This window comes from Micromonas commoda, chromosome 2 (genome assembly GCF_000090985.2).
Source record: "Micromonas commoda chromosome 2, complete sequence".
In the NCBI taxonomy this organism is placed as follows: domain Eukaryota; kingdom Viridiplantae; phylum Chlorophyta; class Mamiellophyceae; order Mamiellales; family Mamiellaceae; genus Micromonas; species Micromonas commoda.
Genome location: NC_013039.1, coordinates 122,366 through 147,347, shown reverse-complemented (window position 1 = coordinate 147,347; position 24,982 = coordinate 122,366). Strand labels below are relative to the sequence as shown.

At 66.8% G+C, this 24,982-nt stretch overlaps 8 protein-coding genes across 8 annotated transcripts; 5 read left to right on the top strand and 3 right to left on the bottom strand.

The window, feature by feature from the left end:
- Nucleotides 1-103: 103 nt before the first annotated feature.
- MICPUN_54242 (hypothetical protein) lies at nucleotides 104-1,468 on the top strand (the record flags this gene model as incomplete). Its single annotated transcript, XM_002499834.1, has 1 exon — nucleotides 104-1,468. One exon carries the CDS (start codon nucleotides 104-106, stop codon nucleotides 1,466-1,468), a length of 1,365 nt encoding a protein of 454 aa, XP_002499880.1.
- An 820-nt stretch (nucleotides 1,469-2,288) lies between these two features.
- On the top strand, nucleotides 2,289-5,039 carry MICPUN_56501 (predicted protein; the record flags this gene model as incomplete). Its single annotated transcript, XM_002499833.1, has 1 exon — nucleotides 2,289-5,039. One exon carries the CDS (start codon nucleotides 2,289-2,291, stop codon nucleotides 5,037-5,039), a length of 2,751 nt encoding a protein of 916 aa, XP_002499879.1.
- A 541-nt stretch (nucleotides 5,040-5,580) lies between these two features.
- MICPUN_56502 (predicted protein) lies at nucleotides 5,581-6,648 on the top strand (the record flags this gene model as incomplete). The annotated part of the gene is made up of 1 exon (XM_002499832.1): nucleotides 5,581-6,648. The coding sequence occupies one exon, from the start codon at nucleotides 5,581-5,583 to the stop codon at nucleotides 6,646-6,648; it is 1,068 nt and encodes a 355-aa protein (XP_002499878.1).
- A 123-nt stretch (nucleotides 6,649-6,771) lies between these two features.
- Nucleotides 6,772-8,142, bottom strand: MICPUN_97082 (predicted protein; the record flags this gene model as incomplete). The annotated part of the gene is made up of 3 exons (XM_002499365.1): nucleotides 6,772-6,912; nucleotides 7,165-7,284; nucleotides 7,432-8,142. 3 exons carry the CDS (start codon nucleotides 8,140-8,142, stop codon nucleotides 6,772-6,774), a joined length of 972 nt encoding a protein of 323 aa, XP_002499410.1.
- A 1,695-nt stretch (nucleotides 8,143-9,837) lies between these two features.
- Nucleotides 9,838-10,314, top strand: MICPUN_71468 (predicted protein; the record flags this gene model as incomplete). Its single annotated transcript, XM_002499831.1, has 1 exon — nucleotides 9,838-10,314. A coding segment is annotated over one exon (477 nt), but the record flags the coding sequence as incomplete, so codon positions are not given.
- A 628-nt stretch (nucleotides 10,315-10,942) lies between these two features.
- Nucleotides 10,943-12,529, bottom strand: MICPUN_99174 (predicted protein; the record flags this gene model as incomplete). Its single annotated transcript, XM_002499364.1, has 1 exon — nucleotides 10,943-12,529. One exon carries the CDS (start codon nucleotides 12,527-12,529, stop codon nucleotides 10,943-10,945), a length of 1,587 nt encoding a protein of 528 aa, XP_002499409.1.
- An 801-nt stretch (nucleotides 12,530-13,330) lies between these two features.
- MICPUN_56506 (SNF2 super family) lies at nucleotides 13,331-21,492 on the top strand (the record flags this gene model as incomplete). The annotated part of the gene is made up of 2 exons (XM_002499830.1): nucleotides 13,331-14,053; nucleotides 14,302-21,492. 2 exons carry the CDS (start codon nucleotides 13,331-13,333, stop codon nucleotides 21,490-21,492), a joined length of 7,914 nt encoding a protein of 2,637 aa, XP_002499876.1.
- A 515-nt stretch (nucleotides 21,493-22,007) lies between these two features.
- On the bottom strand, nucleotides 22,008-24,533 carry MICPUN_99176 (hypothetical protein; the record flags this gene model as incomplete). Its single annotated transcript, XM_002499363.1, has 3 exons — nucleotides 22,008-22,017; nucleotides 22,046-24,140; nucleotides 24,344-24,533. 3 exons carry the CDS (start codon nucleotides 24,531-24,533, stop codon nucleotides 22,008-22,010), a joined length of 2,295 nt encoding a protein of 764 aa, XP_002499408.1.
- Between the last annotated feature and the right edge of the window lie 449 nt (nucleotides 24,534-24,982).

Sequence of the window (24,982 nt, the reverse complement as noted above, 5' to 3'; positions counted from 1 at the left end):
CGCGGAGTCGGAGATCATCCGTGTGAAGGCGGGTCCAAATCCAAAAAACGCGCGCGTCGGATAAAAGCAGATCCGCGGGGCGCGGGGCGAAGGGGCACGAGGCATGGGCGAGGGAGACGTGCAAGCGGACGAGTCCCCGCTGGCTCGAGCCGCGAACCAGCTCCGCATCCCCTTGCGCGAGCGCCGCAAGCTCTCCACGGCGGCCACCGAGGTGGCCAAGTCCGTCGCCGACGATGAACCCGCGCGACGCTCGGAACGCGAGGAGATCTTGCGCGCGCTGGAAGGCTCCGCCAGGGAGGTGCTGGCCGCGGCGGTGAGGGCGCAGCGCGCGGAGGAATCCGGGGAGGAGCCGAGCACGCCCGTGGCGGAGGATAACGGACACGTGGAGAGGCTCTGCGCGGCGGTGCAGGCGGCGCTCGACCACAGAGCCTGCGCGACGTGCGCCGGGTGGGGCTCGGGCATCGGAGAGATGCTCCGACTCGACCGCCTGAAGATCGGCGGAGCCTCCGACGCCGCCCGCCCGCCCGAGGCGCGAACCGCCGCGGCCGCGCTCGAGGCGTTCGAGCGCGACCTCGAACCGGCGTCCTCCCGGTTCAACGTCTTCCGGCCCCAAGCCGCGACCGGCGGGCGACCGGGGGGGAGCGACGACCCAAGTCATCAGGGGGACCGAGTGATGAGCGAGGCGAGGATAAAAAAACATCATTCAATGCCGCCGCCGTCGACCCCCGCGGCGAGAGTCCGCGGATGGATCCACCGCGCCCTCAACGCCGGCGAACTCGCGAACAAGCTAGCCGCGCTCGCGAGGAGGCACGACATCACACGCGCGGGAGGACACCGCAACCGGTGCTACGACCCCGGCGCGCTCATCGCCGACGAGGAATCTGCGTCGCGACTCCTCGGCGTCTGCGTCGGCCTGAGCGCGGTCAAGTTCGACCTGCCGACGGACGCGGAGACGCTCGAGGCGCTCTTCTCTTCAGTAGAGGTTGGGAGTGGTGGTGACGACCCCGATGCGGTACGTGATGGGAGTGAGGTTGCCGGTTCGAACCCCGCCGGGGGCGCGGGGATGTTCCTGAACAAGACGTGGGGCGCGGTGACGGCGGTGGGCGCCGGCGCGGTGACGGGCGCGGCGGCGCTCGGGGGCCACGCGGCGACCGGGGTGGGAGCGCTGGGAGGCCACGCGGCGGCGGGGGTGGCGGCCATCGGCACCGGCGCCCACGCGCTCGGCACCGGCGCCGTCACCGGCGTCGCCACCGGGGTGAAGACGGTGGGCGAGGGGGTGAAGACGGTTGGGGAGGGCGCGCTCAGCGGCGTATACGCGGGGGTGCGAACGGTGGCTGGGATGTGGGCACCCGCGCCGGAGGAGGACGACTTGCTGAGCGATATGCGAGACGTCCTGGCGGAGGAGGGGGTGGCGCTCCTCGACGAGCGGATAGACCTCGGGGGCGGGCAGGGATTGGTTAAGAGTTGAGAGTCGGCTTTTACTCATACTCGTTTGGAGCCCCGCGACCAGTCGTCCGTCGCCGCGTCGTCCTCGCGTACCCGGTCCCGGCCTTCCATCCTCTCCGCCTCGCGGGTCATCTCGCGGAACAACCCCCGGAACGCGTCGCCGACGGCATCCTCCAATCCGCCGGCGCCCCTCCCGCCACCCGAGGATCCCCCCGAGGATCCCCCCGGGGGCTCCTCTCCGAAGAGCGCGCCCAGCACGCTCCCGAACGGAAACGGGAACACGCTCCCCGGGAACGTGCCCCCCGACGCACCCGACGCGCCCTCCCACGTCTTCTCGAAGAACTCGGTCGACGAGCGGTCGAAGAGCTCGAAGCCGCCGGCGGACCCGGTAGATTTAGCGTCCGTCTCGTCCGTCTCCTCTCGCGACTCCTCGACCAACTCGCGGGGTTCGCCCGGGCACTGGCGGAATTTCCTGACGATGCGCTCGCACTTGCGGCGCACGACGCCGTTCTCGTCGGGTGCCGTGCGGCACGAGTACTGCGCGCGACGGGACGGGGAAGCAGGGAAGGGTCGGTGTCTCGCGCAGATCTGATGACGCGGCGGGGGAAGAGAAGAATGAAGAATGAGGACGGCGGTGGGTCGACGCTCACCGTGGTCGAGCTTGACACGGCGCACGCGGAGGCCGCGCCTCCTCGCTCGGCCTGGATCTCGGCCTCCTTTCGCTCCCACCACGGCGTGGTGGTCGACATCTCAGACAGCCGCGGGAGGGAGAGTGGGCGAGTCCGGGTAAAAATCTGCTTGATATCGGAGTGAGAGACGACTTGAGGACGCCAGCCAGAGACATGGGAGCGGTGACCGCCCCGGGCGGGAGCTGCGGCATCGATACCAGCATGCGTAGGTGGCGAACGTACGGGCGAACGTACGCGCGCGCGGTGCTGCCATGGCAGACCGCGTCGCCCGCGCCGCCGTCGCGCGTATCCCCCTCGCGCGGCTACGACCACGCGTCGGGCCGCCGCGACTTCGGGGCGACCGTGGCGCGCTCCTCGAAAGCTGCGAAGATGGGGAGGTATCCACCGGTGCCGCACGTGGATACGCATCCGCTCTCCCGACACGCGCGCGAGCGCGCCGCGACGGACGAGGACTCCATGGACGTCGCGGCTCTCTGCGCGTCGTGGCGCCAGAGCGCGGGCAAGCCCGGCGCGGCCGTCACGCTCGAGGTGGAGCGAATGCTCCGAAACGACGACGCCGACGCCGCCGCCGCCGCCGACGCGTCCCCATCCTCCTTGACGCTCGTCGACCCGGACGCCTCCTCCCCGCACTGGCGCCTCCTCCTCACCAACAAGAACGAGAACCTCTACAACGCCTTCGCGCTCGAGGTGGCCGCGTGCGCCCCAGACAGCGTCGGCCTCGCGACGGGTCTCTTCGCATCCCCCTCGACACCCGCCGCCCCGACGCTTGCGCGCATGGCGGGACTCCGCGCGGTCGTCGACCCGCTCGCCACCGGCGAAGACCTCGCATCGCTCCTCGACGCCGTTCGCGCGCTGGCAGTGTCCATCCCGCCGCTTCCGAACGGCGCTCCGACGCCGGTGGCCTTGTACCACGACTGCGTGGCGAGATACACAGCTGTGCGTAATCTCGGCGGAGACACAGCTGTGCGCGGCGGAGACACAGCCGTGCGCGCGTCGAGCCCTGACGTCTACGCGTCCATAGGCGACGTCGTGTCGACGTGGACGCCCTGCGGGTTCAAGCACGGCGTGTACGCCCGGTTCAAGAACCCCAACGACCCACATACTATAGAGGGCCTCCGGGATACGCTTCGATTCGTCGTCGTCGAGTTAAGTCGAGGGTACGTCTTCGGGCTCACGACGTTCGCGCCAGCTGTGTACCCGCCGCGGTGCGATTGGAACAGGAAGCCGAACAACTACAGCGCGGGGACGCGGCCGGAGGTGGCGGCGGCGGCGCTCAACGCGGTGCTCGCGGGCGGGAAGGGGATGCATCGCGGATCGATCGCGGCGGGGCGAGGGGAAGGATCGGGGAGAGGATGGTGGGGAGGAGGGGATGAAGGGGGGACTGGGACGGCGAGCGTCGTGGTGGATCCCTGTTGCGGCGGCGGGACCATCTTACACGCGGCTTGGAGTCGCGGGTACGCCGCCATCGGCGGCGACGTCAACGCGCAGATCGTGCTCAACGCGCGGGGGAACATCGCGAGCTTCGTGCCCTCGATGCCGGCGGCGCACGCCGTGCTGGCGGCTCTGGATGAGGTCACCTCCGAGGCAGAGGATGAGGTCACCTCGGAGGATGAGGTCACCTCCGGGCTCCTAGCCCCGCCGCCGCGGATCCACGAGGCGGACGCCACCGCTCAATCCACGAACTGGGTCGCGAACGCGTCCGCGTGGCTCGGGCGACACCCCGATTCCGTTCGCGTCGCCGCCGTGGTGAGCAACCTTCCCTTTGGCCGAAACGTGTCGGTGGGCGGTAAAGGCGGCGGCGGTAAGTGGTGCACCGCCGACGCGGACGAGTACGTCCCGCTGCTCACCGCGCTGTTACCCGTGGCGCCGCGGCACGCGTTCGTGTCCGGGACGCCCATCGCGGAGACGATGCGCGCGATCGGGTACCAAAACGTGTGCGAGGTTCCCGTGTGCCGATTCGGGCGAATCTTTCTCGCCGTGGCCATGGGCGACGACTCGCAGTGGCCGCGCGGCCCCCTACGCCCCGCCGTGAACTTCACCACGGAGCAGGCGATCGGGGCGAAGGCGACGCGAGGGTACGTGCGCAACCCCGACCCGGACTGGGTCGAGGCGAGAGTGGGCGCTTCGGTCGGCGCGACGGGCGGCGCTTCAACCCGAAGGTCGGCCAAGCCCCCGCTGCGAATCGCCATCGACACCGGGTACGATCAGGACAGCCAACGCGCGGTGCGAAGCGTTGCGAAGCAGCTCGCCGAGTGCATAGGCGTCAAGCGGCGCGCGCTCAAGGTGGAACCCTCCCAGGTCGACACAACCCCGGTGGACGTGGATCTCACCTTTGCCGGCTGGCGCGGCGTCGTTGCGGCGCACGCGGCGGATCACTTCAACGCCGACCGATGGTCCGAGGTGCGCAAAGACCCGCGCGACGTCGAGGACATATTCATGCGCGGCGGCGACGGCGGCGGCGACGGGGTGGACGGCGTGGACGGGCCACCTGAAGGAGGCGCACCTACCGCGAAGGTCGTGTACCTCTCCCCGGACGCGGAGGAGGTTTTGGAGGATGTGGAGCCCGGGACGGTGTACGTCATCGGCGGCATCGTCGACCTCGCGGCGCGGGGCGTGGCTTGGAGTCTCCCGAAGGCAAACGCGCTGGGCGCGTGCGCGCGGCGTTTGCCCGTGCGCGAGCACCTCCCGCTCGTCACGAACCAGATCCTGAACATCGACACCGCGATGAAGGTGCTGTGCGAGAGGTACTCGGGGAAGGAGTGGGGGGACGCGCTCCGCGCGGCGTTGCCCCGGCGGCAGCAGGGCGAGCGGCCGGCTCGATTTAACAGACCGCAGAGGACCGCGGGGGACGGGGACGGGGACGGGGACGCCGCGGCGAGGGCGCTGCAGAGCGCTGAGATGTGAAGTCGATGAGTGTCAGAAGATGCTAGGAAACTTTTTCGCCCGAATCGGCACCGCCCGAATCGGCACCGCCCGGACCCTTCGACCGCGGCGATGGGGTTTCATCGCCGCGGATCACCGCCGATATCACCATGCGTGTGCGGTCGAAATGTGGCAGCGCGTAGACAGCCGCCGCGGTCATCACGAGGGCTCCCAGCGCTCCCAGTCGCGAGATTCGCGCCTTTTCGGCATTCTCGACGGCTCGGAGTTGGGCGCGTATCTTGGAAGCAGCCTCCGCGGCCTGCTCCGCCCTCCGAGACATGGCCCGGCGCCTTCCCGCGCTCACCCCTCTCCGAGCAGCGGTGTCGACCCGACCAGCCCCCAGTGCCGGGGCCACCCTTACAGCCGGCGCCCCTCCCGCAGTGTGTGAGCCCGAAAGCGGAGTGCCAAGTCGTCTCGGAACGGAATTTCCTCGGACGAGACGAATCTGACGAGACGGCTACATTTGAAAACGAGGGGCTCTAAAAACCGAGGGCACCCCCCTGACGCCAGAGCGACGAGCGCCATGCTGCGATTTGTCGGGCGGATCTTAACCCGCAGCAGGAAGAAACAGATTGAGGAATTCAACCTGCTCGAGGCGCTGGCAGACCACGCGCCCGACGTCTTCCGCGATGAGCTCGTCTTGAAGCACCTCGACTTGACGACCACGTCGTTGCTGTGGCAAACCTCGAAAAAGTTGAAAGCTGAGGTGACCGCCACCGGGGCGTTGAGCGGGGTATGCTCTGAGCCGGGGTGCGATTGCGAGTTATTCACTCTGCAGCTGTCACGTGAGTGGATCTGTCAATGTTCTAAGAACTGTCCAACGGTGCATTACGTCAACCCTGAGCTCTTCGAGACCGTCGAGCTCGCGAAGTGGGCGAAAGAAAACGGGGCCAAGTTCGACGCAAACTTTACCGAGAAGGCTGTGGAGGCTGGAAACATCGACGTGTTGAAGTGGGTCATCTCCGAGAACTGCGCGATGCCTTGCAGCGCCATCTTGCAAGCTGTCAGGCAGGATCGCAAGGATATGTTTCTTCTGTTGCGCGAAGCGGGGTGCCCAGTCCCCACATGCGTCTGCAAACACGCCGCTTTGAAAGGTCACCTCGAGCTCCTGAAGTGGCTGCACGAAGAGCAAGGCTGCCGTATCGACAGATTGGAAGACTATCACTCTACATGCATCGTCGACGAGCGAATCTTGAAATACCTGTCGGACCATCGCGCAATCGATTTCACAACCTACACAATAAACGCAATGGAATGGGCTGCCCGGAGGGGAAACCTGCGTCTGGCCAGGTGGTTGGTTGATGTTTTGCTAACGGAGGGTCGCACGATACCCTGGAACGGACTCATAATGGCATACGCACTGTGGGAAGACAACCCTTTACGAACATCCCAGGACGAACACATCTTCGACGAGCGTTTCGTGGACTGGGCGAGGGCGCTGGGATGCCCCGAGCCCACCCCGCGTGATTGGGAAATTTTTCACCAGAACGAGTGGCTCGCGAACTCGGACTCGGACGATGCCGCCGATGACGCCGATGAGCAATCGTCAGGTTCATCAGAAGATGAAACGTCATCGGAAGACGGAGGATGAGAACCGCCGCCGTCGGAGCACCGGATTTCTTCAGACTCGAAACGGCGACGCGACGGGCGTTCTCATTAACGATCGACTCGACGACTTACTCATAAAACTTTCACCTGAGTTAACGACTTTGCGTCACTTCCACCTCGCCGCCTCGTTTGCGTACCTCCTCGTCATCCTCGCCACCCCGCTGCGGTACACCGCCGCCGCCTTGACAACCGGCGGCGCCAACGGGTCCGCCGCGACGACCTCGTCAACCCTCCGCTCGGACGCCGCCTTGACCGCCGCGGCGATGGCCGCCCTGCTCCCCGCCGCCGGCCCCCGATGGCCGCCTTCGTCGCCGCGCCCCTTCGATTGACCAAAGCCCGTCGCCTCCTCGAGCCTCGCGCCTTGCGCGTCCAGCGCGTCGCGCAGCGCGTTCAACGCCGCGGCGCGTCGTTCGGCGACGGTGGGGCTCGATCGCCCGACCGTCCGTTCCGCATCCTCGCCCGCCTCCCTCTCGGACAGACCCGCGAGTCGCGTCGCCACCTCCGCGTGGAGCTCGTACTCGAGCGCTTTCGGGGACAGGCCCCACAGCGTCAGGGTATCGACGGTTGTCTCGTCGAGGCCCGCGAGGCCCCGCGCGGGGGGCACCGCGGGAAGGACCACCTGCGAGGGCAGGCCCCTGAACTTTCGAAGCGCCTCCCTCGATCGATTCGCCTCGATCCTCAGCTCGCGCTCCTCCCTTGTCTCCTTCGATTTGAGATCCTTTTTATCGCCATCCGTTAATTTACCGCCCTCGCCGATTCCGTCGACGGCCCAAGGGGGCTGCAGCACGAGCGCGTCGTGGGGGTTATCCCGGTCCGCGAACCCGTGCACGAACAGGAGCTCCTCGTTGGTCTTATCGCCGTACGATATCACCACCTCCTCGCCCGGCGCCGGTAACGAACCAAATTCGCCGAGCAACTCGACCCTCGGGCCCGATCCGCTCGGGTCGTTAGGGTCGGGCGCCCCTCCTCGAACGCCCCTCACCTCCCACCTGGCGTTGGGCGCGCCGCAGCTGTGGTTGGCGAAGTCGATCCCGGGGACGATGGCCTCGACGGTCGGCGCGCTGGGGTCCGCGCCTATCGGCAGCGAGAGCGCGCGAGACCAGTACGCAGAGTACGCCCACCTGAATTCGTCTTCGGTGATTTTCCCCGCGCTCGTGAACCCGCCGACGAACGTCCGACCGAACCACCCGCGCCGCTCCCGTTCCCACGCCCGCATCGCCGCAAACAACCTCGCACCCGCGGGACGCACGCGTTCGCGAAGGACGAGCTCGAGCGTCTTGCGCTGTTGCGACGTCGCCGCGTGAAGGTTCGTGCCTAACAAACCCCGAGTCTCGTCGTCCGAGTAGTGCAGCGGGGTGCGGAACCTGGCGGGGATGGCCTCGACGTACGGCGCCGCGGGCGATCGCGCCCCGCGCCTCCTCTCCAGTATCAACAGCAGCATCACCGCCATGCGCTCGTCGATGACGTCGTCGTCCATCAGCGATCGGAAGCATTCGCCGACGGCTTCGTGCTCGACGCACGCCTTGGAGGTCAGCGCCAGCGCCAGCGGGATGGACGCCAACGTCACCGGCCCCGCCCGCGCCCGCCCCGCGCCGAAGAACCCGCCGCCGCCGCCGCCGCCGGACGACGCGGGCTCGAGGGCGTGGACGTCTTTGGACGCGTAGAGTCCCATGCCGTGCTCCTCGACGTGCGCGCGGCCGGCGTCCACCGGGCGGATGTGAACGCCCGGGAGGGTGGCGCCCTTCGCGAGGAGCCAATCGGCGACGCTCTGCGCTCGGTCGTACGGGAGCGATCCGACCGCGGCTTTCGGATTTCGCGTCTGGGACGCCGCGTCGGCGCGGACTGGATCACGCGCGGCGGCGACGTAACCCGTCGCCGCCGCGGCGGCGGCCGCGAGGCTCGCGACCGCGAAGGGCGCGGCGGCGGTGGAAGCCCCCCATCGCTGGTGGTCTCGAGAACGCGCCGCGGGTGGGGCGGCGGACGCCGCCGCCGCGACGGGTGAGGTTGAGAGGGCGCGCGCGGCATCCATCGCGGGGCGATGCGAGGGTCGGCTGGCGCGCGCCGCCGACGCGATCGCATCGAAGGTCCTCGCGCGGTGCCTCCACATCGTCTCGGTTGTGTCCGTGGGGGAAGGGCCCAACCTGACTGCCTCGCGTTGTTATTTTCGGTCCATTTTCGTTTCGCCATCGGAAAGGATCCACAAAAGTAAATAGACTACGATCCTGACCGTGATGTCTGTGGCGTTAACGGGTATTAGCCCTCGGGTAAACACAGGCACAGGCGGGCTCGTTCACACCTGGCAGCCCGTTCATCACCACCTGGCCTGGCTTTGGTTGCCCACTTGAATTCGCATTCGGCCAGCGCGCTCAAGGGGCGGCGGCTTGTCGGAGGGGCGTATCGGGGTCGACGAAACATGACGGCGGACCCGCATTCCACCCCGACGAAACCCGCGTTCCAGGCGCTGGACGTGGAGGTGCCCGGCGACGGCGACCGGGGTTCAGGTCCTCCCGCCCCTCGGACCCCAGGATCCCCGACAAAAGTCGGGCGGACGATGTGGACGCGAGACGAGGACGGCGCGGGCGCGGGAGGGATCGTCGGTCCGGGCGCGGCGGGCGGGAACGGCGGCGGGTTCAATTCGTCGCCGATGCCGCCGGACGCCGCCGCGAGCGTCATCACGCAGGTGACGGCGGCGCCGGCGTACGCGTCCGTCGCGAGGACATCGGCGCAATCGTTCAGGCGACCGTCGCCCGTCGCGGCCGCGCCGACGAAACCGGCGCGGAGGGATGCGGGATGGCTGGGAAAGTTTTTCTGCTGCGTGAGGCCGCCGGAAGAGCGGAGTACGCAGCTTCACGTGAGTGCACCGGCCCTCGAGCGCGCCCGCGCGAGGCGACGCGCTCGCCAATTCCCCTCCCCCTCCCGCGCGAAATCCAACGTCAGACGAGCCTCCTCCCGCTCCGACCCGGGGACCGTCCCTTGGAACCGGCGCACGATTTGATTTGATTAATCTTCTCGCCGCTCCCCAACCGAGGGACGCTGACCCCGCCCCTCTCCCCGTTTCCTTCGCCCCCCGCAGCCGGTCACGTACACCTCGGCGATACCCCCGCACGATCCGACCCCGCTCGCGGCGGCGATGCACACGGGTCCCGCGTTCATCGGACCTCCCGCGGCCGCCGAGTCCGACAAGCCGTGCCTCGTGCTGGATCTGGACGAGACGCTGGTGCACTCGTCGTTCAAACCTGTGCCCAACGCGGATTACGTGATACCCGTGGAGATCGATCCGGGGACGCTGACGGACGTGTACGTTTTAAAGAGGCCGTACGTGGATTACTTCATGGAGGAGATGGGCAAGCACTACGAGATTGTGGTGTTCACCGCGTCGCTGGCCAAGTACGCGGATCCGCTGTTGGATCTGCTGGACGTACACAACGTCATCCGGTGGAGGCTGTTCCGCGAGAGCTGCTACCCGTTCCAGGGGAACTACGTCAAGGACCTGACGTCGCTGGGGCGACCGCTGGAGCGGACCATCATACTGGATAACTCGCCGCACTCGTACGCGTTTCAGCCTCAAAACGCGCTGCCCATCAGCAGCTTCATCGACGACCCGACGGATTGCGATTTGCTCGACGCCGTGCCGGTGCTCGTGGAGCTGGCGGAGGCGGCGGACGTCGCGGCGACGCTGGTGGCGAACGACGGTTACTTACCGAGGATGCGGTACGCGGAGAGGGGTCTGCCGATGCCGCAGAACGTGGAGCAGTGGAGTTGATAAACAACTTGGGTTGGGGAGTCGATCGAGCGTCGGTTGTCGGGGTTTTTGTCGGCGGCGGATGGTTTTATCGAGTCGCGTTGAAGAAAAAAGAGGCGGCTACGGCGACGGGTCAACCCGATCGGCCGCGGTTGACGCGTCGATGTGATCCTATTCCCGTGCGCGCTCGCCGGGCTCGCGAGCGGAGATCTGGGACGCGTGTATAGTCTTATATTACCTAGGTGCGAGCGTCGAGAGCTTCGGCTTTGGCGCGTTTTGAAAGCGAAGGCGACGTTGGAAAAAACCTTTTGCCGTGAACCTCGTTTGCCGTGTTTCGTATGTACTCGTCTGCATTGCAAAGTGTCGTCTCATATGCGCTGCGCTGCGCGGCAGTAGTCGCGCGTCACCCACGTGATGTACTCTCTGAGTCCTGCTCCACCCACCACCCACCCTCCAGTGCCTCCTCTCGAGCTCTCCGTCAATTTTACAGTTTTACCTTCGTACAAGTTTCTTGCGAGTTCACAAGTCGGCAGCGTCACAGCTCCTCCTTGGCTTCCTCCTCTCCGTCGCCGTCCTTGGCGTCCGCCTCCGTGTCGTCGCCGTCCTCGTCGTCGTCCATGTTCAGCAGCGCGAAAACGTTGGTGGCTTCGATCTTGGCGTTCTCCTCGGGAGCCAAGACGATCGGTTTGCGCTTGGCGTCGGGCTGCACCGCAGATTTGGAGAGGGGCTTGGGCGCGGGAACCTCGCCCTTCGCGGCGACGCCCGCCTTTGCGTTGACGCGGTCCTTCTCCTCCTGGATCTTGCGCTCCGCCTCCGCGATCTTCGCGGTGGTATCGACGGGCTTGGCCGATCCGAAGGGGTTGGGCTTGGACGAGGATCCGGACGCGGGCGCCGACGGCTGAGCCGCGTCCGCGTCGGCGGACCTGGGCTTGAGCTCCAGCTTCTTCCTGCCCTCGGGCGGCGGCGCGTCCGGGTCGCGGTCGAACGAGCGGCGACCGCGGTCCCCGCCGCCGCCGCGCGGGGCGTGGTAGCCGCCGCCGGTAAACGAAGCCTTGTCGCCGCGACCGCCGCCGCCGCCGCCGCCGCGAGCCTCCTGGTAGCCCGCGCCGCCCTCCCTTCGCCCGAAGCTCCCGCCTCCGCCCGGCTTGCCGCCGGTGGCGTCGTTGTAACGGTCGGCAAAGCCGCCCCCGCGTCGGTCGCGTTCGTTGTAACGGTCGGCGAAGCCGCCGCCGCCGCCGAACCTATCGCGCCTATCCGGCTTACCCTCCGCGACGTTGACGCGAAGGGGCCGCCCGCCCATGTTGTACTGGTCGAACGTGAGCGCGCGCTCCAGGCTCGCCTTGTCCTCGAACTCGAGAAAGTACCCGCGCGGTCGGTCGGTATCCCTGTTGCGGACCATGCGGACGTCGGCGATCGCGCACGCGTTGGCGGTGAAGAGACCGACGACTTCCTCCCTCGGGCACTCGTACGGAAAGTTACCGACGAAGGCGGTGAAGGGCGGGGAGGATGGCACGGGCATCGTGGGACGCGCGGGGCGGGCCTCCTGGTAGCCCCGTCCCGGGGACGGGGGCGAGCCGATCGGTGGGACGCCGTTGGTGGACGCGTGCGGTTGCGGGGGCGACGCTCCGGTTGGACCGGCGCCGAAGTGGAAGGAGTTTCCGGAACCCGGGGATCGGGGACCGGAGAAGTGCGGATCGGGCGCGCCCGGGTAGCCGCCCCCGGGTGGGCCGCGTCCGTCGTTGGCGGCGTTCGGCACGCCGGTGCCGAACGAGTAGTTGGGCGGGGACCGTCCCGGGGCGAAGCCCGGCATGCCGGGCGGCGGGTGGAACACTCCGCCGAGGCCGCCGGGGGGCGAGAATCCTCCACCGGGCGGGGACAGTCCGGACGGGAAGGCGCCCCCGCGCACGGGGGAGCCGGGGAACCCGCCGAATCCCTGGGGGATACTCGGAAGATGGTTCGCGTCTTCGTCGGCCCAGTTCTGCGGGTTGGGAGCGAATCGGGACGTCAGCACCGCGCGGAGGTTCGGGTGCGGGTGAAAAATTGCGTGAAGAATGGCTCGATTCAACAACAACAAGAAAACGAGGGGTGGAGGACGAGACGCGGCTCGGGCGCTCACCGCCATGCTTGTCACCGCTTAATTACCCTGACTTCTCTTTACCGATGGGTCGAACGCCTGGGAGGGACGGAGAAACGCGCGGGGAAGTCAGCAGGAGAGCTCGAGCCGGTGGGGCCCGTCGGATCCTCGTGGCTAAATCCGCCGGGTTTGGTTTCTTTCTTTTTTCGCGGGGCGGAATTCGCCAAGGGACGCGCGCGTTCGGGAGCGACGCGGGTCCGACGAACCGGGTTTCGCGCGCGCGGTCGCGACGCGAAGACGATATCCTCACCTTGTCGACCACTGAACCGTCCGCCAGCGCCGGACGGTACCACCCTCCACTACTATGAACTCGAAGCCTCAACTCGTCGTTTTCAGATAAACACGCGCGCTGCGTCAGGATATTTTTTTTTGTTGGCATATCTCAAGGGCCGAGCTCATCTCTGACTTGTTTGCTGTCGTGAACATGTCAAAAATGAAATGCATCGATCAAACCGTTCCACGCGTGGGAACCCTCGAGAAACTCGAATTTGCAACCGCAAACACGTTCGAGCAGACATCGAATCTCGGCCACCGAAAAAAAGGGACTTTTTCTCGCAGTCCCCACGCCACCCCCAATCCGCGACGCGCGCGACTCGTCCACGCACGACGCGCCCGCGAATCATCCGCCGTTGACGCCCATCATCCGAGCCCCCCGCGGTCCACGGAGCGAGGCCGGGCGACACCCGACGCGCGTGAAACGTTTCGGCGCGGACGCCGCACGTCATCCGTCATCTCGCGCGACCGTGTAAGACGTCCCGCCGTGAGTTCGCGGCTGTGGGAACGTGAGAGATGAGCGGGCAGGGGGATCCGCCCGCGGGGCGCGGCGGCGGCGACGCGCCAGCCTCCGGCGACCCCAACGCCGGGTTCACCTCGAACGATCCGGTCGCGGCGATGGCGGCGGCGATACGCGCGCAGCGTGAGGCGCAGGAGCAGGCGGCGCGGCTCGTGGAGACGCAGCAGGCGGCGATGCGCGCAGCCGCGCTGGGCGGCATGAGTCCGTCGCAGTACGCGGCGATGAGCGCGATGGTGCTCCAGCAGCAGCAGCTCGCGGCGATGCAGGGCGCGATGGCGGGCACGAATCCGCAGGCGATGGCGGCGATGGCGATGATGATGAACCCGGGAGCCGCTCAGGCGGCGGGGAACATCTTCGCCACACAGCTCGGCGCGCTCGCCAACCCGCTGGCGCTCGCCGCGACGCAGGGCTCCACGGCCACCGCGCTCGCCGCGCTCGCGCCACCACCAGGTCAGCTCGCGCCAACTTCGCCCGCGCTCGAGACCGCCGCGGGGCTCGACCGCGCGGCGAAGGAGGAGGCGCGGGACGAGCCGACGGCTGAAGTTTCCGCTCCCGCGGGCGGCGCGGGCGATTCGCGCGCGCCGCCCGCGCCGCCCGCGACGGCGCCATCCGCACAGCCGTCCGCGCGGGGAGCGAGCAGCCCCGCGCGAGCAGCGGACGCGCCGGCCGCCGCGCGCGTCGCGGTCGCGACGGACGCGCCGACGCCGACACCGACAGAGGTGAGCGCCCTCGACGATGGACCCACGAGAGGGAGCGATGGGGCTCGACGCGACGCCCCCGCGACGCCGCCGCGCCCCCGTCGCCCCGCGCACCCGTCGCCCCCGTCGCCCCCAGACGACCGACGTCGAACAACCAACCAAACTGAACCAACCCCGGCTTTTTCTTTTCCCTCGCTTTTTCTTTTCCTCCCTGCTGACTGACCGCTGACCCCCGCGCGATCCACCCCAAACCCCCGACGCAACCGCAGGCGGTCCAGGCGAAGAGCGAGCCCCGCGAGCCGCAGACGAATGCCTTTTCGGCGCCCCCTTTGACGGAGCCGACGCCGACGCCGATCGCAAAGTCCGACACAGCTGTGCGCGACGACGCGACGACTGAGCCGAAGCCCCTCGTCGGAGCCGTGGCCCATGCACAAACGGAGGACCCGAACGGCGGCGGCCAGATCGACGCCAAGACTCTGGAGGAGATCCCAGCGGACGTCCTGCGTGAGGCGCTAGGCGGCGGCGCTCGTCGATCCGGTCGCAAGACGAAGGCGCGGGTGGTGATGATCGACGGCGAGCCGGTGTTGAGGTCCAACGCGTACGATATGCAGTCGGGGGAACCGTCCGTCTTCGACAAGGAGCTCGGGGACGATAAGAAGGACGCCGTTGACGGCGACGGGTCATCAGGCGGGCGGACCACGTACGTCTTCGAGGAGGTGAAGAAGCGTAAGCCCTACGGCCCGCGTAAGCCCTACGGCCCTCGGAAAAAGAGCGACGAGGAGCAGGCGACGGTTCGGCACAACAAGATCATCGAGAAGGAGATCGAGCTCGCCAACCAGAAACGGGCGAGCTACCTGCACAGGCAAGCCAAGGCGCTCGCGCCCTTCGTCGAGAAGAAGGTTCTCGATAAGCTCGAGGAGGTTAGCGACGGGTACAAACCCTCGGAAAAGGTTTTGGTGCCAGTGGATAATCAACCGGAGTCCATCAAGGCGGTGTTGAGGGAGTACCAGCTCGAGGGCATCCGGTGGTTGGTTCGGATGTTCGACGACGGGTGCAGCTGCATCCTGGCCGACGAGATGGGCCTGGGTAAGACGCTGCAGTCCATCTCGTTCCTCGCCGCGCTCCGGGAGCTTCGGGGCGTCGACGGTCCCCACCTCGTCATCTGCCCGCTCTCCGTGTTATCGTCGTGGATGGACGAGCTGCAGAAGTGGTGCCCAAAGCTCCGGGTCGTGCGCCTGCACTCCACGGACGAGGGAGAGCGGCAACGTCTGCGCAAGGAGGTGGTCATGAACGTCGCGTCGTACGACGTCGCGGTGACTACGTACGAGATGGCGTGCAACCCCACGTTTAACCTGACGCTGTCGCAGAAGGTGTACTGGCGCACCATGATCCTCGACGAGGGGCACAAGGTGAAGAACGAGGACACCGCCGCGCACTCGGTTCTTTCGAGGGTGCACAGGCAACACACCTTGCTCCTGACGGGCACGCCCGTGCAGAATAACCTGCACGAGCTGTACGCCATCCTCTCGTTTTTGCACCCCGACGTCTTCACGAAATCAGCCGCCTTCGACGAAGCCTTCGACCTGGGCACCTCGTCGCACAAGGTGGACGCCGACAAGTTGGATTTCGCGCACTACCTCATGAAACCGTTCGTGCTTCGAAGGGTGAAAGGGGAGGTGGAGGTGTCGCTGCCGGAGAAGACGGAGACCAAGATTATGTGCCCGCTCTCGCCGGCTCAGACGTTTTGGTACCGCAGGCTGCTCATGCGGGAGAGCAGCGCGTTGACGTCTGTGGAAGCCGCCGAGCTGAGAAAAGCCAGCGGCGGCGGATCCGGAGCGATGGACGACGGTGGCGGCACCGATTCCCCCGAACCCTCCGGCGCCGGCGGCAAGAAGGAGAACGCGGGGGACTTCAAGAAGCTGCAGTCGCTGTTGATGCAACTCCGCAAGTGCTGCAACCACCCGTACCTCTTCGCGGGCACCGACGTCCCGGAGGATGGCGTACCCGTCGAGGAGCTGGTGGAGGCCTCGGGGAAACTCGCGGTGCTGGACCGCATCCTGAAGCGGCTGAAGGATCAGGGGCACAGGGTGGTGCTGTTCTCGCAGTTTACGTCGATGCTGGACATACTCAGCGATTTTCTAACGCTGCGCGGGTACCAATTCGCGAGGTTAGACGGGAGCACCAACCGAGTGCAGCGGTCGATCGACATCGCCGCGTTTAACCGCCCAAACTCCCCGATGTTCGCCTTCCTGCTGTCCACCAGGGCGGGCGGCCTCGGCGTCAACCTGCAGACGGCGGACACGTGCGTTTTGTACGATTCCGATTGGAACCCGCAGGTTGACACGCAGGCGATGGCGAGGGTGCACCGCATCGGGCAGAAAAAGCCGGTTCACGTGTATCGCCTGGTCACCGCGGGCACCGTCGAGGAGCGCATGCAGCAGCGAGCGGAGAAGAAGCTCTTCTTGGAGCAGATGGTCAGCCGCGGCAGCACCAAGCAGGCTGAGAACATGGAGGGCGTGGACAAGAACGACCTCTACGGAATGTTGCGATTCGGCGTCGACGCGATTTTTTCCAAGGACGCCGGCGAACCCCCCACCGACGCCGACCTGGAGATTCTGATGGACAGGACCCCGGGCGGGGCGGATCGACGGAAAGAGCTCGCGAACCTGCAGTCGGAGGTGCAGCACACCGTCGCCGATTTCGCCGAAGGGAAAGCCGAGGCTGCGCCCATATCCACCTACGTGCTGCCCGAGCAGCTCAGGGTCGGCGAGGCCGGTGAGGATAGCAAGGCTTCGAAGAAGGCGCAGAGCATGAAGGACATCGCCGCGGAGTTTCAGGCGCAGATCGTCACCGGGAAACGGTCCCGGACAAAGACCACGATTGAGGTTGACGGCCACACCGTGCTCAAGGCTAACAACTACTCCCTGGAGGAGGGCGAGCAGAGCGTGTTTGCCCGCGAGACCAAGAAGAAGGCCCAAGCCGAGAAACGCAGCCGCGCGCAGGTGGCGGGTCGCGATTACGGCCACTCGTTCACGTGCCAGCACTGCTGGGACGGCGGTGACATCGTCTGCTGCGACCTGTGCCCCGTCAGCGTCCACGCCGAGTGCATCGGCGTCACGCAGCACGAACTCGCCAAGGCGACGCGATGGGCGTGTCCGCACCACTCGTGCCACGAATGCGGGCGCAAAGCCGCGGCGGTCGGTGGGATGCTGTTCCGATGCGAGGCGTGCGTGCACGCCTACTGCGAGGACCACCTGCCGAACGAGGCTGAGATTATCGGGCAGTGTAAAAGGTTCCAGGCGCTCGGTCAGCGACACCCGGCGCAGGCGTGCTTCATACGCTGCTCCGAGGAGTGCATCCAGTGGGCGAAGGAGCGAAGGCTGGAGGAGGGCGGCGAGGAGGCCGAGGAGGCGGCGGGATGGACGATCGGCGCTAAGGTGGCGCTCACCGACGCGTGGATCGAGGAGCGCGACCACGAGATTGAGCTCCCGTTGGATCCCCAGCCGGGCGGCAGGAGCAAGCCCCTCGCGCACGCGACGTTCACGGATCTCGTTCACTTTCTGCTGAGACAGGAGGGGCCCAAGCGCAAGGACGCGGCCGCGGCGGCTCGCCGACGCAAGAAGGAGGCGACGCCGGGGTCCAACGCGGGTGAACCCGCGTCGTGGGAGGAGGAGATTGAGGAGATGGATCCGCAACCCGGGGAGACGATCGAGGTTGCCGGCGTCAGGGTTTACTACACCAAGGGTTCGCAAAAGCTCGACGAGATCGCCAAGGACAACGAGCTGGAGCCCAAGGACTTACTGACGTGGAACAAGGCGGACCTCCCGGGTCTCACGCGAAAGGCGTACCTCCTCGAGAATACTCGCGTGTGGCTCGGACCGAAGCCGCAGGCGCAGGCGAGGGAGGACGAGGACCCTGAGGCTGAGCGCCGGCGCCGGCACGAGGAGCTGCAACTCGCCAGGCTCGCCGCCGAGAACGCGGGGATAAACTTCGACAAGAAACCCAGGGGCGACGACGAGTCCGCGGACGAGCCGATGGTCCTCGGTAGGCCCCTCAAGGGTCTCCGGCAGAAGGACATCGACCCGACGGAACGCGAGGCGATCATGGCCGAGATGTTCAAGCGCGTTAGGCCGCTTCTGGAGCGCAACATCGAACGCGCCCGCGAGCGGGAGAAGAAGCGGCGCGAGGAGGAGGCGAAGGAACACGAGGAGCAGCGCAAGCAGGAGCAGATCCGCGCCGAGCGCCTGCTTCGGCGCACCGAGGGCATACCCGTGCACCTGCTCTCCGCCACGGCTTCGGATTTCCGAAGCGTTGGCAAGACGGCGTCCTCGTACGACGCCCCGCACGGCGGCGACATCGCCGACGACACGATGCGAGCGATGGAGGATCTCATCGTCCGGTTGCTCAGGGCCCGGAACGCCATCGATCCCGACGGCGAACGCGTCACCGCCGCCGAGGTCAAGGTGATGATGGCCAGAGCGTCGAGGTGTCAAGGCGATGACGGCGCCAAGGCGACGTTGGACGCGTCGCGGACCCGGTGGGAGCACGCCGAGCTCGGCGAGGCCCTGGGGTTCGTCCTCGCCGTCTGTTCCCTGGAGCGAGCCGGAAAGATCGCGCTGAAGAGGAGCGACAAGTACCCGGAGGCTGTCGACCTCGCGGCGATGCGCCTGACTTTGCCCGTGCCCGAGGTTGGACCCGACCCCGCCGCCGACGCCGCCGCGGCGAAAGCCGCGGCGTCGGAGCAGACCGAGGGCATCGCGCCGGCGCACGACGTCAGGGTGCAGTGCGGCGACCTGTGCGGGTCGCTGGTCCCGGGCGGGAAGCGCGGCGACGAGCAGGTCAAGTACGCCGAGCCCGGCGGGGACGGTTCCACTTTTTCCATCGTCCCGGCGACGGAATTTGAACGCCTCGGCGGCCGCGGATCCACGCGCAAGTGGCGACAGTCGCTGCGTTACGTCGGCGACCTGAGCGTGGGCACCGCGGAACACGGCGTGCCGGTGGGCCGGTTCCTCCGCGAGATTGGCGGCGCTTGGCGCGACAGCGTCGTCGGCCGAGCCGTGGAGGTGTCCGCGGCGGATGCCATCGATCGTTTCTACGCCGCGGAGGTGACGGGGTTCAAAGCCGACAGCGGCGAGCACGAGATCATGTACGCGGACGGCAACAGGGACTGGATATACCTGTGCCTGCAGACCACGCGGTGGCCCGACGGCGTCCCGCCGAGGTTGGCGCCCGAGGCTAAGGGTGTCGACGGCGCCGACACAGCTGGCGGCGGCTCGGGGGATGCCAAGAAGCGATCGTCCGGGGGCGGCAAGAGCAAGTCCAAGGGCACGAAGGGCGGCCGCGGGTTGCGATTCGACCCGTCGCAGATGGCGCGCGCGGAGGCTCCCGAGCCGACGGCGCCTACCGGACCGCCGCGGGGCGAGCAAACCGTCGACGGGGGCTTCAGGGCGTATTACTCCGCGGATGGGGAGACGCTCGATGAGGCGTGCGCTAACCTCAAGGCGGACTTCAGGGACGTTCTCGCGTGGTCCAGGCCCTTCGTCCCCATGCTCACCAGGCACGTCAAGCTGAGGGAGGGAACCCGACTGTGGCTGCAGGAGGTTAACGTCGTGGACGCGCCGCCGCCGCGGAGGGAGGGGGGCGGGGTGGCGGAGACGAGGACGCCGTACCAGCCGCCGGCGCCGAACGGTGCCGAGCTGGGCGCCGAGGGGAACGGTGCCGAGAGGGGTGCCGAGGGGGGTGCCGAGCCGATGGACACCGCCGCCGCGGACGGCTCGCCCGCCGTCGGCGAGAAGCGCAAGGCTGACGGCGAGGCGGGCGAGGGCGAGGGCGAGGGCGAGGGCGGCGCCAAGCCGCCGCCGAAAAAGAAAAAGAAGAAGAAGCCCAAGCCGGGAGCCGCCAACAAGCCGAAACCGGGCGATCACGAGGAGGACATCGCCGCCGAGGTGGAAGCCTCCTGCGTGATCAAGGCGACGCCCGTGCCCGTCGTCTTCAACGGGCTCACGGCGACGTTCGCGGCTGGGTGCGTGTCCGGGGAGGTGGAATTCGCGATTCGACTTCCCGACCCTCCTCCCGAGCCCGAGCCCGAGCCCGTCCCGGTGCCCGAGACCGAACCCCCCGGAGACGCGGACGGACCGACGCAAACGACCCAAAGCGGAGGGACGCCTCCGACGACGACGACCGTTACGACGACCGTTACGACGAACAAGGCTGAGACTGAGCGCAAGACGCCCGGACCGCGGTTCGAGTACCTCACGCTCGAGGAGTTTTTCATTCGCGCGGGCCAATCAGCCGCCGACGTCGCCGCGTGCGTCGCCAGCTGGCGGGAGACGATTCGCTACGGCGGCGACGACGCTCCGGCTGACACGCCCATCGGCGGCTGGCTGCAACGCCGGGGCGCGACGTGGGGCAAGGCGTCCGTGGGGTACCAGTGCGAGGTTTTGAACCCGGACGCGGCTCGTTCGGGCGGGAGCAGCGCGCTGATGGAGAAGCAGGGGGGAACCAGCTGGAGGGTCGGTGAGGTTGTCAACTTCGACGTCGCCACCGGCGAGCACGAGGTTTCTTTCCTCGACGGGTCCGAGGTGCGGTGCCACCTGTTTTTGCAGACGATGCGATGGCTCCCGACCAAGTACGAGCCCTTCGGCACGGTCCCGGAGCCCCCCCCCGAGGGCGGCGGGATGATGATGGCGTCGCCGCCGCTTCCCGTCGGCTGCGGCGGCATGCGCGGGATGCTCCTCCCGGGTGGGAAAAGAGGCGAGGAGCTCGTTCGATACGCCGCGCCCCGCGACGCGTCCACGCCGGGGGTCATGGCCGAGTTTACCGTCCCGGCGACGGAGTTTGAGCGCCTGGGGGGCAAGGGCACCGCCAAGAAGTGGCGCCAGTCCCTCCGGCTCGTCCACGTCGGGTCGTACAAGTTGGGGGAGACGATGGGTCGGTGGCTGCGGACGCTCGGGAATCTCACCGGCGACGCGTCCGTGGGGCGCCACCTCGAGATATTCTGGCCGGGCGACGGCGCCTTTTACGGCGGCACCGTCGCCGCCTACAAGACGGAGACCGGGGAGCACGAGGTGTACTACGACGACGGGGGTAAGGAGACGCTGCAGCTGAGCATGCAGACGGTGCGGTGGGGTCCCGTGCCCGCGCCGGGGGCGAGGGAACGCATGCTCAAGCTCGTCGCCGAGGAGACGGAGCGCGCGAAGAACGAGAAGGGGAAGAAGAAGAGCGGCGGCGGCGGCGGCGGAGGAGGAGGAGGCGGCGGCGGCGGGGGAGGCCGATCGGGCGGCGGCGTCACAGCCGGCGGCGACAACGACGAGTGGATCGCGTGCGACTCGTGCGGCAAGTGGCGCAAGGTGCCCGCGTGGACGGCCAAGTCCCTGGGCGACGACGACAAGTGGCACTGCGCGGACCACCCCGACGGGGCATTCGCATCGTGCGACGTGCCCGAGGAAAAGTACGAATAGAGAGAGAGGGAGGGGGGTTGCCCGCGCGGCGGGGAGCGACCAGAAGTGTATGTAAACTTACTCATCAATTCTTAACACTCACGAAGTTACAAGCAAGTAAAGGGCATCCGATGTCTTGTAGAGGTACCTTGAGGTACTTATGTACAGAACGGGGATGTGTCCTCCCCTCTGAAGGTTCACCCTTACGGGATCCCCTTGTCACGCGAACAGAGCCGTGGCGGCGAGGGCGATGACGCACGATAGGACGACGCCCCCGCGGATGGATGGCGCGCCGTCTTCTTCGTCGACAAGCTTCCTCGGCGGCGGCGACGGCGGCGGGGGCGCGATGGCTCGTTTGGACTGCACCTCCGCCGAGCTCTTCTTCGCCTTCTCCTCAAATTTTTCCAATTTTTCCGAGTCCACGCCCATGGTCTTGAGCTCTTTAATGGGATCGACATCCTCCTTCATCGTCACGCCCTTGACGCCGGCGGTTTCCAACTTTGTGGACGCGGTCCGGAGGCTGATGCTGTTATCCTTCACCTCCGTCTCGGTGAAGAAAACTTCAACCTCAAACTCGTACTGCGCGAGCAGTCTCCTCCGGCCTCCGGGGTTGAGAAACTGGTTCCATCCGCCGTCGAGCGAGGTGGCGATCGCCGCGCCGTGCTTCTCGTCGATGGCCGCGTTCTTGTAGAACGATTTGATCGCGCCCTCGCCCGACGAATCCTTGAGCTTGCCCGCGAGTTTGTGGATATCTTCCCCCGCAATCGCCGCGGTTGTCAGCTTCTCCGCCTTTTTCTTCTTCTTCTCGTCCTTGATCGAACCGATGATGGTAGCCGCGGCAGCCTGCGCGGCGGCCATGTCTTCGGAGAGTGGCGCCGGGCACGTTTCCCACTCGAGGCACTCGCCGCTGCCCTGCTTACACCGTCCGCAACACTGACCGTCCACCTCTTTGACGGCGTCGGCGTTGCAGCAGTACTCGTTGCCCATCATGTACCCCATGTGCGAAAACGGATCCTTGACCGTGCTCCCGCACACGCCGGACGTGCACATGAACCCACCGATGTCCGTGGCCTCTCCCGTGATGGGATCCCACTGGTAGTGCGACCAGCAGTACGTCCCCGCCTTGTTCTTCGCCGTGCACTTGAACATGCCGCCCTCGAAGTACTCACCCTCGGCGCACTTGGGCGCGCACACACCCACGTCCCAGTACGTGCTCTCCTCCTTCGGGTCCCCGATCAACAGGCGCTCGTCCCCGCCGCACGACGTGCACATGCCCGGTCGTTCGAGCCCGTTGTGGTCCTTCGCCTTGGTGTCGCCACACTGGTTGCAGCTCTGATACCGGTACCTCTGCTTATCCTCGTAGTAATACATTCCGCCGGGGTACATGGGGTCGTAGCCACCCGGGGGCGGCGCGGCGGGAGTGTGGTCGCACGCGGCGAAGGCGCAGCACCGGCCGCCGATGCACGCGCGGTCGTTGAAGCAGTCGGCGGAGCTCGCGCACGTCTCGCCGGGCATGGACTTTGTCGTGCACGCGCCCGTGGTCTTGTCGCAGGGTTTCTTGCACCCCGCCGCCTTTGCCGCGTCGTTGCAGCAGTAGTTCTGGTCGCCGCCGCCGTAGCCGGTCATCGGGTCGTAGCTGCAATACGAATACGACATCGACATCGACATCGAGTTCGCGCCGCCGCCGCCGCACAGGCCGGACTTGCACATGAACCCGCCCGTGTTGAAGTTATCGGGCGGCTGCGTATTCGCCGCCCCCGAGGCGGTCATTGGGTCGTAGTACGGCCAGGGGTTGTAGCAGTACTTGCCCGCGTCGGTCTTGGGCACGCACTGCATGGGCCACATCCCCGCGTCGAGGTACGACGTGGAGTTGCACGTGGGCCCGCAGACGCCGCTCTCCCATCCGTTGTTGACATCCGTCTCCTTTCCGGTTAACAGCCTGTACCCCGCGGCGCAGCTGACGCACTGCCCCGGTCGATCGGAACCGTACCTGTCCTTCTCGTCCGTGCCGCCGCAGGCAGTGCACTTGGAGATCCTCTCGTTGTTGTACGAGTACATGTACATGTACGGGTCGTTGGAGGATTGCGCATACTCGGAATGCGTAAACGAGCAGCACTTCCCTCCCAGGCACGCGTGCTCGCCGTAGCAGTCGTCCTTGGTCGAGCACGCCTCGCCCGGCATCGACTTGGTCGTGCACGCGCCCGTGCCCTGGTCGCACGGCTTCTCGCACGTCGGGTCCGCGCAGCAGTACGGGCTCATCGACATCATGTAATTGTTACTCGACGGCCCGCCGCACTTGCCGCTCGCGCACATTGGATTGTCGCGCTTGGTCTCCTCCTCGCCGCCTGGTCCGTATCCAGGTCCGTAGTAGTAGTTATCCCAGCAGTACTCCCCAGCCTTTTTCTTGGCGACGCAGACGGAGTTTTCGAGGTACTGGTCCGCGCCGCACACGGGCGCGCACATGCCGCTCTGCTGGTGGATGTTATCGGCCTCGTCACCCTTGAGCAGTCGGAAATTATCGCCGCACGCGTTGCACTGGCCCGGGTTTGGGTACCCCCAGCGCGGGTCCGTGTAGCTCTCGTCGCCGCACGACGTGCAGCTCTTGTACCCCTGGCACCAGGAGTTACAGCTGGGGCAGCCGTACATGTCGTTGTTGCACTCGTACTCATCTGGTGACGCGAACGGAGCAGGCGAAGGTGAGGTGCGATGTCGATCACGTAGTTGGGGGGGAAAAAAGAAGAAGTTTCGTGAAGAAAAGCACGCACGGGGGAGGGGGAGGGGCGGACGAGACGCGGCGCGGGGTTTAGGGTGCGACGACGCGAGGGCGCGAGGAACGGGCATCATCGAGAGCGCGGGACGGACGCGGACGCACATGATCCGAAGCTGCAGCACCGCCCGCCCAGGCACGGGTTGTTGTTCCAGCACTCCGAGGAGGCGGTGCACGCTGCCCCAGGGGACGCCCCGGAGCTTCCATCGCCGGGGTACCCGCCGGGGTAGTATTGCGCGGAGACTGGCGCGCAGAGGACGAGGAATACGGTGAGCTGGAGGGTGATGACGCGCATGATGACTGCGCGCGTCGTGCGTGAACCGGATTGAAACCACCCGACGCTCACGCGGAGTGGCGAAGCACACGGTTGATGAGCCCGCAACGAACGAACACGGTCCCTCCGTCGTCACCACTGATTGCTGACGTGGGATGTCATCATGAGGATTCGTGAACCCTGAAATGACCGTGAACCAGGATTTCGCGGGATTTCGTCGGATTTGGCCGTCAAATAGGATCAAAGTTCAGCCGCGGCACGCGGCAAACAGCATGGCGGATTCAAACATCGATCCGCGCCTGACCACCAGTCCACTGCGGCGTATACAACAAACCGATAAAGCAAGATCCCAAACACGGCGACGGGCGGCAAAGGTATGCGACAGGCATCTACGCAGACCGCGAAGGTACGAAGGTACGTTTTAGTCGGTAACAAAGGCCTAGCGGTAACAAAGGCGACACATCACAAAG